This window comes from Eublepharis macularius, chromosome 16 (assembly GCF_028583425.1).
Source record: "Eublepharis macularius isolate TG4126 chromosome 16, MPM_Emac_v1.0, whole genome shotgun sequence".
NCBI classification, from domain to species: Eukaryota; Metazoa; Chordata; class Lepidosauria; order Squamata; family Eublepharidae; genus Eublepharis; species Eublepharis macularius.
The window spans coordinates 42,486,006-42,507,722 of record NC_072805.1 but is presented as its reverse complement, the minus strand read 5'-3'; the positions used below and the strand labels follow the sequence as shown (position 1 = coordinate 42,507,722).

At 44.3% G+C, this 21,717-nt stretch overlaps 1 protein-coding gene across 1 annotated transcript in view; it reads right to left on the bottom strand.

The window, feature by feature from the left end:
- Positions 1-21,717, bottom strand: part of SLC6A2 (solute carrier family 6 member 2) — a 76,219-nt gene that overhangs the window by 11,447 nt on the left and 43,055 nt on the right. The window contains exons 8-11 of the mRNA XM_055000270.1: positions 17,554-17,678; positions 16,759-16,871; positions 13,529-13,657; positions 10,435-10,534 (exon numbers count right to left, since the gene is read on the bottom strand). Coding sequence (XP_054856245.1) covers positions 10,435-10,534; positions 13,529-13,657; positions 16,759-16,871; positions 17,554-17,678 — 467 coding nt within the window. The remainder of the gene's footprint in view (positions 1-10,434; positions 10,535-13,528; positions 13,658-16,758; positions 16,872-17,553; positions 17,679-21,717) is intronic.

Here is a 21,717-nt window from a genome sequence, read left to right as displayed (position 1 = left end):
TCGACCACCTCTACAGTGCAAATATCCCAAAGGGCAGTAAATCCTATTTTAATAGCAGTAGACAACCTCTTAGCGCTAACAAAACATTGGTGCTTGTTATATACTTTGACTGGCAAGTAGAAGTGTTATACCTTCCATCACATGCCAATCCTTTGCTCTTAGAAAATGATAGAGATTGAGAAGCAACTGGTCTCAAGTCCTGCGTGGACTAATAGCTGGGAGAGTTGGGAAGCTACAGTGGAGAAGGTCAATGAAATGCTATTCCTGTCTTCCATTTCTATCAGTGGAGATCCAAAGTTGTCATGTATGTGGATCTCTGGATCCAATCTGTTGTTGGGTTTTTGATGTTTCGGAATCCTCATAACACAAAATTCATCCCATTGTGGCAGTATCCAAACGAGCAGAAAAGATAAACAAAAACATAACAAAATTCTGAGCGAGGAGAGGGCCTAGTGTACTTGAAGTTCATGACAACTATGGCCTCTACTGTGAGGAAAGTGCTAAGCTCTTAATTGCAGCATGGAATAGAGACAGCTGAAGTAAAGAAATAACATCTGGAGGAGGAGACCAAGAAGATGAAGAAGAAAGGCCATCTCTGCAAAAGTTGCTGATTAATGTTGACTTCTAAAACCATCAGGAACTGGATGATCCCAAACAGAATTACGTTCAAGAACTGGGACTAAGTAAAAAGAAAAAAGCCTTTTTTATTATCTTTTATATAAACTGGTGAACCAAACTTCTTTCAAGCATCTTAGTATTGTTTGTACGAGTGAGTCTTTCTTTCTCTTTCTGTATTGACAAAGTGCTTATGAAATCTTTGGCAGAGGAGTTGAATGAAGGAAGTTTGCAACTCAACATTATTCCAAAATCAAAGGGCAACTGTATCCCATCAGGCTGGTGGTACGGGAAGGGCAATGCATATTTGACTGTTCACCTATATTAAAATTCCTAGCACATAGAAAAGCAGTACATCGGTGAGAAGGATTCAGCCAAGACAGACCTCTCTCTAGCATGCTATTTTCCATACAAGAGCATTCTATCATAGGATATAGCCTGAATTGGTACAGTCCAGGAAAAGAAAAACATTTTACTGGGTTTCACATCTAGATGAGATTCTGGGCCAACAGAAAGGTAGTTTTGAAAAATTAAAGAAGATCACTTTAAAGCTGCAACCAGAGCCACCACTGAAACTATGACTAGGGATGTAGTTAGGGTTGGAAGCTCCAATTTGGGAAATTCCTGGAGATCTGGGAGGGTGAAACCTGGAGAAAGTGGGGTTTGGGGAGGGAAAAGACCTTTGCATGGCATAATTCCATAGAGTCTACCCCCCAAAGTAGCCATTTTCTCCAGATGAACTGATCTAGTGACCTGGAGATCAGTTGTAATTCCAGGAGATCTCCAGCCACTACCTGGAGGCTGGCAACCTTAGATGTAGTCCACTTAATAATGGCAAAAGACTTGATATATGACTAAAGTCCATTCTAAGCCTTTCATTTTGATAAGGAGGCGGGCAAGTGAGAGAAATTTAAGGAGAACAATGAAGAGGGACCAGGGTCGTATTATTCATAAGGCTGACTAGGCCGAAGCCTAGGTCAGGGCAGTATTATTCATAAGGCCAACTAGGCCATAGCCTAGGTCAGGGCTGTATTATTCATAAGGTCGTCTAGGCCGAAGCCTAGGTGAGGACCATATTATTCATAAGGCTGACTAGGCCAAAGCCTAGGTCAGGGCTGTATTATTCATAAGGCTGACTAGGTCGAAGCCTAGGGGCACCACAGGGACTAGGGACCTGTTATTTTTTTTTGCTCAGGCACATCCCCACATAAATTACAATTAATTGATTCTCTTGTTTAACCTCTATTAATAAGATAATTGACTGCTTCCTTATTGAAGTGAAACAAATTGTCTCATGTTAAAACAATTATCCATAAACTATATATTTTTAATAAATAATAAAAAAAATATTCACTTCAAAATAAGAGGAAACAGTGGAGATATAAACCTTGCAGACCACCTCCGTTCCTTGGGATTAAAAAAACCCAAACAGCGGTTGGATTTGTACTGTACATTCTCACCAAAATGGGCAAAGATGACCTGTGAACTTCATTGCGTGCTGAAGATGTGAAGCTAGATGTCCCATATCCTAGCTTTAAGCTGTATGTGCTATATCGGCTCTTTATTCATGGCTACAAGCATTGAAGAGAGCAGAGAGCTAAGGGAAACAAAATTCTAGGCCCTGGGAAGCTAGGCAAGTTTTCTCTTGGGGTATGGGTCACGAACTGGTTCTAATTAATTCATGTTCTTCTAGAAATGAGAGGGTCCACTGAGGCACCCACGGTTGTGGCATCTTGGAAGTACAGCCCCAAGCTTTGAACAGAATGTTCAAATGCTCGAATCTGCCTTATATCAATTTGTCTATTGGTCTGTCTGTTCTGACTGGCAGCATCTCCCTAGTGTCTCATGTAGAGCTTCACAACTGGAGATGCCGAGGATCAAACCTGGGACCTTCGGCTTGCAAAAGAGATGCTCTGCCACTAAGCCTGAGACCCTCCCTGTTGTCACCTCTGCTGGTGCACAGAAACAAAAGGTTTCTGAGCAAAACGTTCTGTCAAGGTAATTAACAGGAATAACCCATTCCAGCCAAGTTTGACATGCTTTGTAATCATTCGTGTTTGTCTAGTAACAAAGCAAACAGAAGACGAGAATAGTGTAATCGAGGGCATAATTTGCACAATGCATCTGGCGTTCAGGTAGCCAGAAGCTTTCTTGCCTTTCCCACTTGGCAGGAGAATTTGTGATTAAGAAGCCATTTCTATCCCCTGGCACCTCTGCCGGTCGCCCTGCTGTGTTTTCTAAACACTATACAGACTCATTATAATAAATACAACTTCAGCAAGCTCTTTGCAGCTCAGGTTATCTTAAGTGTGTTCATTTTCATTTGCAGGCGGAGAGGAGAAGAGGCATTTGGCTGCCTGCCTGCCGGTGTTATGATAGTTTGTACAGCAGGAAAAAGGTGGTGGGGAGGGATGAGAGATTAATTTCATTGTGTCACCTTTACAGCGCAAGTCTGTGCTTATGTCCTGTTGCTATCTGACATACAGAAAATGCTGGAGGATAAAACTTGGTCTTCCATTGTTGTATTGTAACTAACCCAAAAGACTGTTCAAGAACGACTAAAAGCAACATATCATTTGAGTCTTTTCTTAAGGAGCAGGTGAGAAGGTAAACAGTTCCACTTCAAACTCCTTGCAGGTGTTCACATGACTGAACACTCCTCCAAAGCAAGAAATTATCTGCAAACAGAACATCACACAAGGGAGGAGGTTTTCTGTGTCTTAAAATGCCAAAAATTGGAAACTAAGAGCCAAACTACAAGTGACGTCTTACACAGGTTGGGCACTAGGGATGTGCGTTTCGGCATTCAGAATGCCGAAAGAATGCCGAAACAAAAGTGTTTCGGCTTCTTTCAGGGAATGCCGAAACGTTTCGGGGAATCCCGAAACGTTTCGGGTAGCCGAAAGAAAAAAGCCGAAACGTTTCGGGATTCTTTCGTCTTTCATTCGGCTTTTCAATGGGAAAATGCCTCCGTCTTCCCGGACGTCTGGGGGAGGCATCTTCCCACCGAATAAGCCCAAAATTGGTGGGGACCTTCCTCTAACCCTTCTCTAACAACCACCCAAGTTTCAGACAGATTGGACTTTGGGGGGCCATGTTATGGCCCCCCAAAGCAGGTCCCCCCATCCTCCCATAAAGGAGCATCTTCTTCATTATTTCCTATGGGGAAAAAATGAAGAAGCAGGCTTCCTTTGCCAGGGGTGGCATTTTGCATGCAAAATGCCCCCTTACCCTCAGGGGCCCTTCTCCCACCCCTCCTCCCACCCCCCACCAAGGCTCAGCCTGCTCCCACTTGGGGGGGCCATTTCATGGCCTCCCCAAGTAGGTGCTCTAATCTCTACCACTGACAGCTGGGGGAGGCTTGTGTTGCCAGGGGTGGCATTTTGCATGCAAAATGCCCCCCAACCCTCTGGGGCCCTTCTCCCACCCCTCCTCCCACCCCCCACCAAGGCTCAGCCTGCTCCCACTTGGGGGGGCCATTTCATGGCCTCCCCAAGTAGGTCCTCTCAGCCCCTAAATTCCACCCCTTACAGCTCCACACAAACCCAATTCCCCCCAGCTGCCACACACAGACCCAAATCCCCACATTAGCCCCTCACAGACCCAAATCCACCCCCACCTGCCCCACACCCATAACCCCAGGAACAGGCTGGCAAAGGCCAGCCCTCTCCCTTTGTTCCCTATGCTGGGAACTTCTAAACTCTCTTTCCCTGGGCAATTCTGCACAGCCCAGGGGTGCCACAATGGTGGGCACACTTCTGAGTGCCAGCTGGTCCCTGTGAAAGAGCACCTGAACCACAGACACCCTCCCTCAAATTCCCCCACCACCTACAGAGATGGCTGGCCAGCCAGCCCCATTGTTCCCTATGATGGGAACCAACTGCACAACAAAGAATAAAACAAGAACAACACAAAATAAAGTTTTTTAAAAATTATTTTCTCCCTTCCAAAGTACAAGTAGGCAAAGCATTATGACACATAACACCAGCAGTCCCCCACACAGAAAAATAACACAACTCACTTAACATCAGAGAATCACAAAGCACGATTCCTGTCAAAAACACTTTATTTCTTGAACAGCTTTAGGCTACACAGCAGGGGGGGAACACCAAAGGGCATGGAAGCAGTATCTTACACAAAAATAACACAACTCACTTAACATCAGAGAATCACAAAAGCACAATTCCTGTCAAAAACACTTTATTTCTTGAACAGCTTTAGGCTACACAGCAGGGGGGGAACACCAAAGGGCATGGAAGCAGTATCTTACACAAAAATAACACAACTCACTTAACATCAGAGAATCACAAAAGCACAATTCCTGTCAAAAACACTTTATTTCTTGAACAGCTTTAGGCTACACAGCAGGGGGGGGACACCAAAGGGCATGGAAGCAGTATCTTACACAAAAATAACACAACTCACTTAACATCAGAGAATCACAAAAACACAATTCCTGGCAAAAACACTTTATTTCTTGAACAGCTTTAGGTTACACAGTAGGAGGGCACAAAAGGGCATGATAGCAATGTACTACAAAAAATAATACAACCCACTTCACCGTTTTTGACAGCAATTGTGTTTGTGTGATTCTCTGATGTGAAGTGAGTTGTGTTATTTTTGTGTAGTACACTGCTTTCCTGCTCTGTGGTGCCTTCCTACTGTGTAACCTAAAGCAGTTACAGAAATAAAGTGCTTTTGACAGCAATTTTTTGGGGTGATTCTTTAATGTGAAGTGAGTTGTGTTATTTTTGTGTAAGATACTGCTTCCATGCCCTTTGGTGTCCCCCCCCTGCTGTGTAGCCTAAAGCTGTTCAAGAAATAAAGTGTTTTTGACAGGAATTGTGCTTTTGTGATTCTCTGATGTTAAGTGAGTTGTGTTATTTTTGTGTAAGATACTGCTGCCAAGCCCTTTGGTGTTCCCCCCTGCTGTGTAACCTAAAGCTGTTCAAGAAATAAAGTGTTTTTGACAGGAATCGTGCTTTGTGATTCTCTGATGTTAAGTGAGTTGTGTTATTTTTCTGTGTGGGGGACTGCTGGTGTAATGTGTCATAATGCTTTGCCTACTTGTACTTTGGAAGGGAGAAAATAATTTTTTAAAAACTTTATTTTGTGTTGTTCTTGTTTTATTCTTTGTTGTGCAGTTGGTTCCCATCATAGGGAACAATGGGGCTGGCTGGCCAGCTATCTCTGTAGGTGGTGGGGGAATTTGAGGGAGGGTGTCTGTGGTTCAGGTGTTCTTTCACAGGGACCAGCTGGCACTCAGAAGTGTGCCCACCATTGTGGCACCCCTGGGCTGTGCAGAATTGCCCAGGGAAAGAGAGTTTAGAAGTTCCCAGCATAGGGAACAAAGGGAGAGGGCTGGCCTTTGCCAGCCTGTTCCTGGGGTTATGGGTGTGGGGCAGGTGGGGGTGGATTTGGGTCTGTGAGGGGCTAATGTGGGGATTTGGGTCTGTGTGCGGCAGCTGGGGGGGAATTGGGTTTGTGTGGGGCTGTAAGGGGTGGACTTTAGGGGCTGAGAGGACCTACTTGGGGAGGCCATGAAATGGCCCCCCCCAAGTGGGAGCAGTCTGAGCCTTGGTGTGGGGTGGGAGGAAGGGTGGGAGAAGGGCCCCAGAGGGCTGGGGGGCATTTTGCATGCAAAATGCCACCCCTGGCAACACAAGCCTCCCCCAGCTGTCAGTGGTAGAGATTAGAGCACCTACTTGGGGAGGCCATGAAATGGCCCCCCCAAGTGGGAGCAGGCTGAGCCTTGGTGGGGGGTGGGAGGAGGGGTGGGAGAAGGGCCCCAGAGGGTTGGGGGGCATTTTGCATGCAAAATGCCACCCCTGGCAACACAAGCCTCCCCCAGCTGTCAGTGGTAGAGATTAGAGCACCTACTTGGGGAGGCCATGAAATGGCCCCCCCAAGTGGGAGCAGGCTGAGCCTTGGTGGGGGGTGGGAGGAGGGGTGGGAGAAGGGCCCCTGAGGGTAAGGGGGCATTTTGCATGCAAAATGCCACCCCTGGCAAAGGAAGCCTGCTTCTTCATTTTTTCCCCATAGGAAATAATGAAGAAGATGCTCCTTTATGGGAGGATGGGGGGACCTGCTTTGGGGGGCCATAACATGGCCCCCCAAAGTCCAATCTGTCTGAAACTTGGGTGGTTGTTAGAGAAGGGTTAGAGGAAGGTCCCCACCAATTTTGGGCTTATTCGGTGGGAAAATGCCTCCTCCAGGCGTCCTGGAAGACGGAGGCATTTTCCCATAGAAAAAAGCCGAAAGAATGCCGAAATAATGCCGAAAGAATCCCGAATCCCGAATCCCGAAAGAGATTCTTGTTTCGGCTTTCAGCTTTAACGATAGAGAATTTTCTTTCGGCTTTCTACTTTCGGCTATAGCCGAAAATTTTTGGCTTGCACACCCCTATTGGGCACTTGTCGGCTTCCCTCAAGTTTTGATGGGAAATGTAGGCGTCCTGGTCTTGCAGCTGTAATGGAGAGCTAAGCTGTAAAACCAGGGCGCCTACATTTCCCATCAAAACTTGAGGGAAGCTGGCAAGTGTCCAACCTGTGTAAGGCATCACTTGTAGTTTGGCTCTTACTCTGAGAATCAAGAACTGGATAAATAAAGTCTGGCAAGTTGCTAACCTATTGAGGTTATGTTAAGTTCTCCACTTGAAAGATGGTAGACGACATAAGCCCACATTCCTAAAAGAATTGGAAATATTTTCTTGGGGCGATGTTGGCAGCAAAAGTTGAAGTTATGCTTAAATGTATTTCTTATACTTTGGGTTAGAAGTGCTTCAACTCCAACATCTATTTCTCTATCTGCTTGTGTATTGGTGGCCTGTATGTTTAGATGTTCATAAAATATAAAAGAATATACATATATAAATTTAATGGGAGGATTATCCCATTCTACAAAGCTGTCACCTGCAGTGTGAAGATAACATTTTAGACTCAGGTTAGGAGCTCCATCGGAAAGGAGTGTAGTATACCAGACAGTGGGTACTCGATCAAATAAAGCCTGAATTCTCCCTAGAAGCTAAAATGGCAAAACTGAGGCTATCGTACTTTGGTCACATCACAAAAAGACAAGACTCTTCGGAAAAGTCAATAATGCTAGGAAAAGTGGAAGGCAGTAGGAAAAGAAGACGACCTAAAACGAGATGGTTTGACTCAATAAAAGAAGCCACGCCCACCACTTTGCAGGATCTGAGCAAGGCTGTAAATGATCAGATGTTTTGGAGGTCTTTCATTCATAGGATCACCATCGGTTGGAGGCAACTTGATGTCACATAACACACACATACCGCCAGATAGCGTGTTCGACTTTAGATACAGAGGGCTGGGTTCAAATCACCACTCAGCCATGAAGTTCACAGAAGGATCGCTAGCCGACTGGACTGTCTCAGCAGAAACTACCGCACAATATTTCTGTGAGGATGGAATGCAGACAGATAATCTACTGTTGCGAGTGTCAAAGTCTGGCTAAGCACCAATGCTGCTTTTTTATTAAGCCCTATAAGCATTTGGATGATTTTTACTGTGTCAGCATTTGAACACATTGCTCTCTTGAGGCCAGCATTGTCCACTTGGATTGGCAGCAATTATCCAGGGTCTCAGGTAGAGCGCTTTCATATAAACTGCCAGGGCTTTTTTTCTGGGAAAAGAGGTGGTGGAACTCAGTGGGTTGTCCTCTCGAAAATGGTCACATGGCTGGTGGCCCCGCCCCCTGATCTCCAGACAGAGGGGAGTTTAGATTGCCCTCCGCGCCGCTTGGCGCAGAGGGCAATCTAAACTCCCCTCTGTCTGGAGATCAGGGGGCGGGGCCACCAGCCATGTGACCATTTTCAAGAGGTTCCGGAACTCCATTCCACTGCGTTCCAGCTGGGAAAAGCTCTGTTAACTACTAGCTTACCCTTTTAACTGGAGACACCTGGGATTGAACCTGAAACCTTCTGCATGAAGAGCTGAGCTGAGCTGCACATCCTCCCCAATTTATCCTCCCATTCTCTCTTCGTTTTTCTGATGGATGCACAGGCCTTTTGTTCACTGCATCTCCTGATCATTGTCTAGTCTCTGTTTCCTTTGTTGATCCATAGACAGGAGAAAACTGTTTTGGACACAGAGGGCCAGAAGCTTATTTTATTTGCATTTCGTTCCTGCATCCTGGTTTGCACTGTCATGTATGCCAGCATCCATGCCACTGTTGTGTTATATGCCATTGCTGTGTGCTGCCTTGCTGTGTTCTGCATTTTATACTGAGAGTGATGTAGGCATCCATGCCATTATTGTGTTCTGCATCTTACACCGCATCTTAAACTTATACCGATATAATGCCAAAGTTAAATACTGTATCATGCATTTTATATAAGTCACCTGGGGGTGTCTAGACTGCTAATACTAATTTACAGAGGAGCAAGTGGCCGACTTGTTATCTCTAAGAAATATGCGCTTTCTGAGTGTCCTTGGGCCGAAGCTGCAGCTGTGTACTGAAATGTATCTTTTCACTGGAGGGAATGATTCCAGTCTGTACTTTGTCTAGACTAAACTACTTTGTTCCCATGTAACTTTTTGGGTTTTCGCACCTGAATGCAAACGGGCCAGTGGGTGGAAGAACGTCCCCTATAATTAGTAGTCCTATTGTTTGAATAATCACTTCTGCCAACTTCTTCCTATGAGTGTGTACCTGAACTGAATAGCTCTCAAAATAAAGTTTCTTCAACCAATGCACCTGCCTGCTTGCTGTGAGGGACTTGGGGATCTAACTGCCAGGGACTGCCACCCTAGGACTGACATGCACAGGCTTAGTAGTAGATGAGACAGAGAAGCACAAGGACCTTTCTTGATGTTGCCTTTAGAATATGTTTCCAACAACAGGAGTTCTACTGGGAGTGGAAGATCCCTTAAGATGCTCCATAAACAACCAAAAACATATGTGATGGAGACAATGTATCTTGCGGTGCAGATATGACCTATGATTGCCTCTGTTGAGGATCAAAGCAGCACCAGGGGAAGGTGAGCTGAGGTTACAATGCCACTCCCAAGTCATTAGGGTTTCTCTTGTCCCCTTATTGCCTTCACGTGGTTGAAATGATCTTGTGTACGTGTATTCCCAGAGGGCAGTGTGCAGCAGTCATATGCAGAATCAGATCATTGATCCATCTAGATCAGTTCTGACTACTCAGACTTCCACTTGCTTTCCAGGATCTCAAGCAGAGAAAAGTCTTTCCCAACTTCTGCTCCTGAGGCCCTTTAACTAGAGATACCATGGATAGAACTTCAGACCTTCTGCTCGCAAAGTATAAGATCTACCACTGAGTCATGGTTGCTTCCTCTTGTTTACAAACCAAACCCAGTTGCAAAGGTGTTGGGGAAATGTCTTGACACTACAATTGCACCAGCAGCTTTTAACTTACATCTACTAATGTTACCCCTAGAAAATTTTACTAGCTGACCCACCGTCATGTATCTACATTAGCCATTTGCAACCCATTGACCGAAGAATATAAACAAGCAAGCAATTTTCTTATCATTCACAAAATCATACCTTTTCAACGTTGTCATGGGAAGCAATTCACACTCGTCATATGTGAGCACCAGAGTGGCTATTAACAAGGCCAAATTATTCCACGTGTTAAAATAAAACCAAACTTTCAAAACAAGAAAGGGGGGGATTTAGGGCTAAAGGATCTTTTGTGAAATGAGAACCTTCTGCCAGAGGACATCCGAGTTACTTTTCCTGCAACATAGTGCTGTTAAATTGCAGAAGTTAGCTGGGAAAACTACAATTTGTGAAAAAGTTACACAATCTTTGACACCCCCTCACCTCACTCACCATAAAACCAGGCAACCCCAATGGCTTCCATTAAAACAGCAAATAGGATAGATGTCCCAGCAGCAAATGTATCCAACAGAGTAAGCACGTAGATTCCACCCTGAGAAATGACAAGACAAGCATCAAACATAATGAACAACCCAGCATCCAATTGTGGGGGAGGGGCTAGAACAAGAAAGAGTGCAGTTGCTTTTATCACATGACAGGTTTCAACCAATAGTCACTTTCCATCAATAGATCGTCCCCATTCGATATGCGGAAAGCATATAGCATTTCATTACTTTGTTTATTTTAAACCATGCTGTACTAGAACAAGGGGGATACGCCTGTTTTACAAAGCAGTTTGTTTGCATCATTTATACCCCACTTTTCTCCCCAATGGGAAACACAAAATGGCTTACAACATCCTCCACTTCTCCTCTGTGTCTTCACAACAACCCTGAGAGGTAGGTTAGGCTGATTATGTGTGTGACTGGTCACCAAGCGAACTTCCATGGCAGAGTGGAGATTCAAACCGGGGTCTCCCAGATCTTAGTCTGACACTTTAACCACTATACCATGTTGGCTGTCTATGAGGGCAATGGCTCTATCATGCACTGATAGGAGCTTGAACTAGTCAAAGCACAATTCAGCTACTCCTTTGCCCAAAACAATGGTTGGCAATCTTCTAGGACACCTTTATAAGAACAAATGGTGGTGGAGAGTGCCCTCAAGTCAAAGTTGATTTATGGTGACCCCTGGTGGGGTTTTCATGGCAAGAGACTAACAGAGGTGGTTTGCCCTTGCCTGGCTCTGCAGCCCTGTTCTTCGTTGGAGGTCTCCCATCCAATCACTAACCAAGGCCGACCCTGCTTAGCTTCTGAGATCAGGCTCACCTGGGCTATCCAGGTAGACCAAATAAAAATGTACAAATCCGACGTGACCAATAGCAGAGTGCGTCAGAGAGCTAAGCTGTTCTATATTGTTTGGTTATTTTCCCTTTAACAAAGGAGAGCTAAAATGTTTCTGGAAAACACATCGCTATTCTCTGATTTTTTTAAAATAAAAGACTCTGGAAATGACTTATGCTGTTTGATTTCTATTTTGTATACATTCAATTTATCCCAGTTATATGAGGCACTGTGTTTACACACAAAGTACCAGACCAAACAAGCTTGCCTGAGCAAGATTCCAATCTGGGGATGGGGGGCTAGAACAGGAAAGAGTGCAGCTGTGTAGTCTGGTAAAACTTCGTGGATTTGCAACAGACATTTGCAACATTTTATCTATGCTTTGGTGTCCCACCTTGTTCTTTTGGATGTCAAGATGGCATCTATATGTAGAGAGGTAATATGGTGTAGTGGTTAAGGTGTCAAATTAGGATCCAGAAGAAACCAGTTCAAATCTTTACTCTGACCCAAGTTCACCCAGCAAGCTTCCATGGCAGTCATGTACTCTAAGCCAAATCTACCACAAAGAGTTGTGAGGATCACATGAAGGAGAGGAGAACAATGTCTGCCATTGTGGCTTTCCACTGGGGACAAAGGAGGAGTATAAATTGTGTACAGATCCAAATCTACTTAAATTCAGTAGGACAGTAGAAACATATATTTAGACCCCTATGCCCCCCCCCATTAGGTAAATCCGATTTTTTTTTAAACATTCGAAATTTGATTTATATACCACCCTTCAGGACAACATAACACCAACTCAGAATGGTTTACAAAGTATGTCATTATTTACAAAGTATGTCATTATTTACCAAATCTAAGAAAAAATTGAAATTTCCTGAATTCCAAATTGATTCTCTAATTCGGTCCAGCTATTTCTGAAATTTCGGCCATTGTTTTCTATGGGAAAATCACTTTGGGGGCACCTGGTGGCAGGGGTGTGTCATTTTTCAACCAAACTTCACCAAATTTTGTAGGATCCTACTCATGGCTGTCCTCTAAAGACTCCCCAAGTTTCATGAAGATTGGACCCCGGGGGCCAATTTTATGGGCTCCCAAAGAAAGTGCCCCCACCCATACTCCATTATTCGCTATGGGGAAAAATATCTGTGGGCTATACTGGGGGTTGAGGGTAGCATCTTTCTTGAGTTTCAGGAAGAGTGAACCCCAGGAGCCGCTTCTATGGGCCCTTGAACAGGGTACCCCCAGCCAAGGGCCCTTGAACAAGGTGCCCCCACTGTTTCCTATGGGAGGAAAAGTCAAAGCTGACTCCCACTGCAGAAACACACTGATGCAAGGCTGCCATGGCCAAGGTATACTCCTAAATGTAATCTGAGCTCATCCCAGAGAAAGTTCAACAGAAGTAAACTGAAGCAAGAGAATGAAATCCCCCCAGAACCAAAGTGCAGCAAGTGGAAGCAACAGAACCCATTTCATTCACAGCAACCAGGCACTGGGTTCAGCCAGTGGGGAAACTCCACTGAACAGAACCAAGCAGTACCCAAACACAAGCACAAGGCATTCCCTTGGTTCTAAATTGCAACAGTGGGCTAAATTGCAACAGCGTTCCTTGCTTTGCTTTGGGTGGAATGGATGTGAGTCTCTGGTGTGATGTTGGTTCCTTTGAGCTAAATTGCAACAGTGTCCCTTGCTTTGCTTTGCTTTGGGTGGAATGGATGTGATTCTCTGGTGTGATGTTGGTCCCTTTGGGCTAAATTGCAACAGTGTTCCTTGCTTTGCTTTGCTTTGGGTGGAATGGATGTGATCCTCTGGTGTGATGTTGGTCCCTTTGGGCTAAATTGCAACAGTGTCCCTTGCTTTGCTTTGCTTTGGGTGGAATGGAAGTGATCCTCTGGTGTGATGTTGGTCCCCTTGCTTCACTTTGGTTCTAGGGGGAATTTATTCAATAATCATAGTGAACATATTTGCCCCGTTTATTTCCTTTACTAATTTCTTTCTTTCTTTCTTTCTTTCTTTCTTTCTTTCTTTCTTTCTTTCTTTCTTTCTTTCTTTCTTTCTTTCTTTCTTTCTTTCTTTCTTTCAGTCACTGTAGCGATGGTGTTCCCCTCTCGGCTCCTTCCAACTGTGGCATACAACAGCCATCAAAGCATAGTTGGGAAGGATGGAGGGTCTCTGCTCACACACCTCCTCAAAATGATACCTACATTTGTGATGCAGAAAAGAGCACCAAGGAAGGTGATGAATGCAACTCCAAAGGTGAAAAGTTTTCTGTGCTTTTTCAGGATGTGGAAATCATCTGCTAAGCCAGTAATGATGGCTTCCATGCCCCCCATCTAAGAAGAAAACAAAAGAGAGCTGTGGGTTAATAACATCTCCTCTGAGATGATTTGAGAGAGAGGTTGTTTGAAGAGACCAAATTCTTCCTCGTCCAGCTTCTGTCTCCAACTCTACCATGAGGGGTGAGGAAGACCAACGAGGGACCAATGGCGGAACCATGATGGACAAGGAGTTCAGGGGCAAGAAGATAGTTGCAATATCTTTTTGTGTTCCCCAACATCTGATAAACCAAAGAGATCCTAGTATGTAGCAAACCGCATGAATCTAGAAATTTAACGGCACAAGGTTTCTTAAAAGGGGCAGTGATTGGCCCTTCTCATTGTAAATCGCTAAGCCCCCTCCATTTTTTATCAGATGGGGGTGTCAGCAGAGCCTCAGGACAACATAGAGGCCAAAGTGGGAGGGGAAGTACGCAGAAATCATTGTCCCCTTTTCATAAACCTTAAGTGTCTTTATTTTTTTAATTGTGTGACTGGATGCAAGCCCTTACTTTGGACACAAGGGTTCCATTTAGTGAAGATGGCTATCAGCCATTGTGTAAGAACATGAGAGCAGACATGTGGGGGTCACACCAGTGGTCCATAGAATGTAGAAATACACATTACTAAGTCCCTAGGGATGCTCAAGTGCAGGATTTTATGTGGTCCTCAATTAATGTGCAGGCTGTTCTTGCTCAGCGCACATGTATGCCGCTTTCACGGGAGCTCCCTTTGTGTGATTGCATCACAGCTCTGTTTTCACTGGGAGAACAAGTACTGTAGACTCCTTTGACTTGCCAATTTGCATTTCTTTAAGTGTGAGAATGTGTCAAGATCGGCATATCAATGAATTGAAGTGGGAGGCAGGGGAAACGAGAATACTTTTAGCAGTTGAGGAGGAACTGATATCGAACACATGAATGTATTCAAGTGGAGCAAATTGAAGTGTGACTGTGTGAGCGAGTCTTATTTCAAGGGTAGGGAGGGAGTCATCTGAAAAAGAAAAATCTAGTCCAGCCAATGCTGCAAACATGTCCCAAGTGCCATGCCTGGAATCTGGACAAAAGCTCAGCCAGCTGAACCACATGGCAAAGCCACCTGTAAATAAGACCTTGAAGAGCTTTTCCTCTTCACGACAATTCTTTTATTTTGGGAAAGAGAAAGCTCTTGTGAGCAAGGTCTATTGCCATAATGTGGCCCGAGGTTCTGTTTATCTTTCTCAGAAGTGAACTGGTTCTTGGTCTAAATATAGTGGGCACAGAAACCTCAATGCCACTTTGGCACCGAGAACAAGCAGGTCCAAGGGCTGTTGAGAGTACTTTGAATGCTTCAGGTAGGTCAGCAGTTTCTGTGAGCCTTTTTGTTCCCAGTTAACAAATTCTCACCCTAGAGGATGCACACACACACACACACTCCTGCCATCTTCATAGATGTCTAGGCTCCTTATCATGAAATTATATTTAAGCCACTGAATAAGCCCTGACACCAGTATTGATCAATCGGCAGGCAAAAACCAAAGTGGAGAACTGCAGGCCCTTACGTTGCAACCACCCATGCGATCTTTCACACTCTCTCTGTTTCTCATGCATCTGACAGGGTCCAAAGACCCACAGTGGAGCTACTGACCATGCAGTGGGGGTTCGGAGCGACTTGTTTCAGATGAGTCACTTGCAATTCTACATCAGGGGTGGCAGCAATAACAGCAATCAGTATAGTATGGGGAGCAGCTGGAAAAGGAAATTTGCCTCTGAATGCATATCCACTCATAGGCCTGTGATTTGCGGTCTGTGATGAACCGTTTTCACAGAAGAGCCTCGAACAGGGCCAATCTCCTGCCAGATTCCAGTCCCAAAGTCCCACTTCTGGCACTTCCAGTTAACTAAACCATCAGTATTGCTTTGGGTTTTTTTCCCCCTCCACTACAACATGTGATTAGACTGTCTTGCTCAACTCATTGTGAAACAATTTTCTCTGTAGGGTGCTTTCTATGTTCCACCTCTTTCCTCCCAGTCTAGATAGCATAATTTGATCTATGATGGAGCTGGTAGGTAGACAGCCTTATTTTATTTTATTTTATTTTATTTTGGTAAGAGTTCACATTCAGCCTACTCTATGGTTCTTCTCATTGTCATGTAGCAAGGGTATTCGTGTGATAGCATTTTCCACACGTGAGTTTTAAAAATGTGTTTAAAATATCTATGCATCCTTGCTTCTCCCTCAAAGTACCATCTCTGGAAACACAGATGTAGAAGAGACTGGATGCATTTTTTTTTTTTTAAATGGCAATTTAAAAATCTATTAGAATTTCTGCTTAAGCATGTCCGGAGAGCTTCCCTCTATCTTCTGCCTTGAAGGTGGTACAGACCTCTTCGATCTGCATGAATTAAGGGATAAAACTTGAAGAAACATTTTAAGAGGAGTTGGAACAGACTACTGACTAACAGGAAAAAAGGAGGGAAGAAAATAACAAAACTCAAGGGGAAAGCAGAGAAAGCACATAATCACTTCAAAGAAATCCAGAAGATTGACACATGATGGGACACTAAACTTAATGGGTGGAGTCCCTGAGAAAACCTGGTGATGGAAGTGATTTCTTAAAGCAGAACAGGACTGCCTTACCTCAGCTCCTCCCTCATAATATAGCCAAAAACAACAACAAAAACATACCCTAAAATGCTGCTTTTGAGTGAAAGGAAGTGTCAACACACAGGCCTTTTTCACACACTCCCGTAACCCCCTGGAAAATTGCGCAAAACTCATGGCACGAAGAGTCTTCCTAGCACGATTTCCTGTCACAATCTTGTTTAATGGTGCGATGATGTCAGAAATTGTGCCATTAATTGGATCATGACGGGAAATCACGCTAGGAAGACACTTCGTGCCGTGAGTTTTGCATGATTTACTGGAGGTTATGGGCGTGTGAAAACGGTCACAGCATAAGGGAGGAAATTAGCAAAAATTATCCCCTCTTCCACCGGCAAATTTTTTCAATAGGTTCTATGACAATGTAAGGCAAATGTGTAAAATGACTCTAAAGCTAAGGAACCTGTGGTTTCTTCTGTTTATTTAAACAGAGAATGTTATGTGAAGGGCCATGGTACACATGGTTGAATACTCACAGCGCTGTCAATGCCCAGGGTAAGGAGCATGATAAAGAACACCACTGCCCAAAAAGTGGATCCTTTAAGGGTTGAAATTGCTTCTGGATAAATGATGAAAACTAATCCAGGTCCTGAAAAAGAAGATTTGTTTTTTTAATTCCCTTTGACAGAACTGCATTGCAATGTTTGTGGTTTACCAATAGGTGTCACTATAGTGCTGTCTGCACAGCTAACAGTGCTATAGCCATGACTAGGGGTAAAGAAAAGTTTTGCAAGCAAACAGAGATTCCTTGAAAATAACTGGTACTTCATTAGTTCTTTATGGACACGAGGGAGAAATCTTTTCAGTTCCATAGGAACAGGCTGTGCCTGTTGTGTAGTGAGCAACCAGGAGAAGAAGGCAACCAAGCTGTGGGAAGAGTAACCAAGCTGTGGGGAAAAGATAGTTATCTAAAAGCATTATAAGAATGGTTTTTAGCCCATTTAGGATTAACACAGACCCACTTTACAGATGAGGGCAACGAACCCCACAAGGTCTTTGATTCTAAACTCATAGCTAGGAATTGTTCCTAGCTATTTGGACAGACCTTCCACATAATTCTTATACATTTATTTATTTACTTTCAATTTCTATTCCGCCCTCCCTGAACTGGCAGGCTCAGGGCGGATACATGCTTCTCTGATCCAGAGAAGCATGAATAAGAATTATACAACAACCATATTGTTGTAGCATTCTGGACTCAAAAAGATGGTTGAGGTGAGGGAGTTGAAGAAAGGAGACTCTTTATGGTGGAGGGAAAAAAGCTTTCCTACCTTCAGTGGCCACATCTTGAATTTTGACTTTGGACTTATGAGCCATGTAGCCTAAGATAGAAAAAATGGCAAATCCCGAGATGAAGCTGGTGCAACAGTTGACGGTGCTGGTCAGCAAAGCGTCTCTAAGTGAGAGAATAAAGCACAAGACACAGCTTAAGGAGAAAAGAGGACATTTGAACCCCAGCTCTGTTGGTAAACCAGACGTGGCTTCATAATGCTTGTTAAAATTTTGGTAAAAGTGAAATACATTTGTAGCACAGGCGCTAAATGGGCCTAATTCTCAAATACTGTACAATTCTCCAGCTGATTAGACACACTGAGGGCCAAGCTACACATGACGAATGGCACTTGAACGGCAAGTGTATTTCTCCCTGTTCTCTTGCCCTCCACTCAATCCACTTGCCGTTCAAGTGTCATTCGTCATGTGTAGCTTGGCCCTGTGTTAGAAGTTCCGGGTACAAATTCTGATGCCCCCCCCCCGCCCCGCATCCTGCCTGTACCTAAAGGAAATAGCAGGAGACCTCCTATACTTTCCCCAAAGTTTCCAAGTTCCCTTCACCTCAGGAAGAAGCTGACATTCACAGAAGAGTATTCCTGCACTCAGCACGTTGCAGTTCTTGCTGGATCAAACCCGCTACATACAGAGCTTTCTTTCCTAGGGTGAAAGATTTAGAAAACATGGTCTTTCCCATATAATCCCCACTTTCTCTTGGTATGAGGGGAGAAGGACAGCTGCCAGAGGGAGTCTCACCTGAAGTACGAAACAATTGTCTTAACAGGTTCGGTATTAGGGGAAGTCAGGTTGAGTAAACATTTGAGAGCCAGTTTGGTATAGTGGTTAAGAGCAACAGGACTCTAATCTGGAGAACCGGGTTTGATTCCCCACTCTTCGGCTTGTAGCCAGCTGGGTGACCTTGGGTCATTCACAGCTTCTCAGAGCTCTCTCAGCCCCACCCACCTCACAAGGTGATTCTTGTGGGGATAATAATAACATACTTTTGTAAACCGCTCAGAGTGGATGTTAAGTTGTCCTGAAGGGCAGTATATAAATCAAATGTTGTTGTTGTTATTGTGGATTGAAGCAGCAGATGATCACTAAACATGCCTGCCGGCTCACTTATTTTGTCCTTTCTGTGAACCTGATGGCAACAATTGCACCATCTACTGGTGATGGTGGAGAGGGCCTTAAAGTCATAGCTTACTTATGGCAAGCCCTGGTGGGGTTTTTATGGCAAGAAGCTAACAGATTTGCAGCTGCCTGCCTCTGCAACCCTGGTCTTCGTTGGAGGTCTCCCATCCAATTACTAAGCAAAGCCGACCTTGCTTAGCTTCTGAGATCAGATAGGATCAGGCTCATCCAGGCTATTGAGGTCAGGGCACCATCCACTGGTACTGGGAGCCATATTTCCTTCCATTTTTTAAAACATAAGATGCTCACATGAAGACAGAAAGCATTTTTACTTCATGATGATGCCGAATAGTTTGGCCTCATGGTGATATCTGAAGCCAGGTCTGGCTAAGGGCAATGTCTCCTGTCCTCTCTCTGACATCTTTTGGTTTTAAAACAGAGAGTGACTAATGGAGCCCAGTAGCTGAAGAGAGCAAGATCACCCCTGCTGGTAGGAGGGTGAACATTTTAGCTTTTGATTGCAGCTCCCCCATCGAAGGAAAGGAGGGGGCACTATTTGTGGAAGAGGTGGAAAAATTGGGGAGATATTTCAGGTCTGCTCTAGTCGGGATGTGTGTTTAGGCTTCTTCCCTTACACACTATTGTTATAGCGATACACAAAACTGGAGCAACATCCCATCCTTTCATAAAGCTCAAATTATTTCGAAGCTAGTTGAGTTTCACTTCAGTAATGGGTTTTCCAGAGTAATAAAGAGAATGCTGACTCTCTTTTCCTCCTAAACCCGGAGTCATTTAAATTCCAGTTATCTCAGAACCAAATCTTGTTTTAGAAGAATGCAGATAAAACAATATTTCAGAAACAGTACAAATTGTTCTTTTCAGCCGAGAATAAACGACACAAGCAAACAGCAAAAGACAAGTTTAATAATCTCCAAACAATTTAACACAATTGGGAGTATTGCCTTCAGTGATGTTTCTCTCTTCCCTTTTCCTCCTGTAGTGTGTGTGTGTTACGTGTGCGTAAAGATGCACTATGGTGAATTTACTCAAGTTGCAAGTTAAAAACAAATTTTTTAAAAAGGCATGCTTCCTAGAGATCATTTTTAAAAAATGGTAATCTAATTGCAAATGGATAGACAGTTGTTGTATTGGAAAGGCATGTGGGATGATGTCACTTTTGCTACAAGCTCTTGCCCAGCAAAAACACTGAGGAACACCCACTCTTGGTTCTCAGATAGACACACGCTGGCCTTTGTCCCAATGTCAAGTGTGAGGATGTATTAAGAGTCTGATTTTCTAAGCAAGAAAATATTGTATGGAGTTGTTACGAGCTGACTCTACAGCAGTAACAGACTTAGGGCCAAATCATGGGATTTGGTGTAAAAGCAGGGCTTTTTCTCAGCTGGAACACGGTGGAACAGAGTTCCGGAACCTCTTGAAAATGGTCACATGACTGGTGGCCCCGCCCCCTGATCTCCAGACAGAGAGGAATTGAGATTGTTCTCTGCGCCACAGAGGGCAAACTCCCCTCTGTCTGGAGATCTGGGGCGGGGCCACCAGCCATGTGACCATTTTCACCGAGGGCAACCCACTGAGTTCCACTACCTCTTTTCCCAGAAAAAAAGCCCTGTGTAAAAGTGAATTCTCACCAACAGAAACAATCCTGCCCAATGCTTCAAGTCTCTGCTGGGCAGCAGCACCATTCCAGAGGGAGAGGAAAACTAATTCCCCTGACTTTGCCATTGGGACCACGAAGAAGGAAACAGGAGCTGCCTGCATCTCTAGAGGGCTGCACAGAATGACGGGACGTCACCTGTGAGTTAGTGCGTCCATCTGCCACTCCAATGGCTCTCAAGCATCAGAGCTCCTTTCGTCAAATCCGTGGAGTGGGAAAAGGCAGGAGACTTTAACGCCCATGCAGAGAGTGAGGGTGGTATTGCAAATTAGATTGTCAGGAAGCTGGCTCTAATATATATCGTTATTAGCGTGATAGAACATGGACGCGAAGTGTCCCACTCTCTGCCTGGACTTTAAAGACTGCTACCTTTTTCCACTTGATTTTTCTGAGGAAGGGAGTTTTGACTCCCGAAAGCTCACACCCTCCAAATTTAGTTGGTCTCTAAGTTGCTACTGGACCCAAATCTAGCTCTTCTATGACAGACATCATCATCACCATCACCGTCACCGTCATCATCATTCAAATTTCACGCAACACAATCAAAAATAAAGATTATTATTGTTATTATTCAAATTTCACACAACACAATCAATATTGCTATTGCTATTGCTATTGCTATTGCTATTGCTATTGCTATTGCTATTGCTATTGCTATTGCTATTGCTATTCTAGCCCGCCTTCCCCATGAACGGGCTCAGTGCAGGTTATATCTGGCATCAATACAATTTAAAACCACAATAAAATCATACAATCATAATACAATTTAATGCAATCCCCAAGACTGCAGTTTTATCCATAACATCCATCCCTGCTGATAGTACACAGGGAGGGGGAGAGAAGGAGGGGACAACATTCCAATCAGATTGGGGGGCCAAGATGATAATACAGCCCCCTCAACAGGAGACTCGTTGGGAGGCTTACCAGGGCCAATTCCAGACGGCCCTCCCCATCCCGAAACGTCGCGCATTGTCGCGCGGAAACGTGAAATACTGTGTTTTCTCGCGCGAGTTTTGCACAGTTGCGCACAACTCGCATGAGAAAACACGATATTTCGCGTTTTCCGCGCGACGCACGACATTTCGGGACGGGGAGGGCCATCTGGAATCGGCCCAGATAACACAGACAGCCACAAGGCTACCCATCTGAAATGATCTGCAGTGAATTTATTACATCATGGTGGGTTTTAATGTAAGCCACTTTAAGAGCTATTATGGACAAATAAAAGAATATAAAAGTAGCAAATAAACTAATCTGACTATCTGTTTACATCATTTATACCTAACTTTCTCCTTGTGGGGACCCCAAGCAGATTATATCACTCTCTTCTCCTCCACTTTATTTTCACAACAAGCCT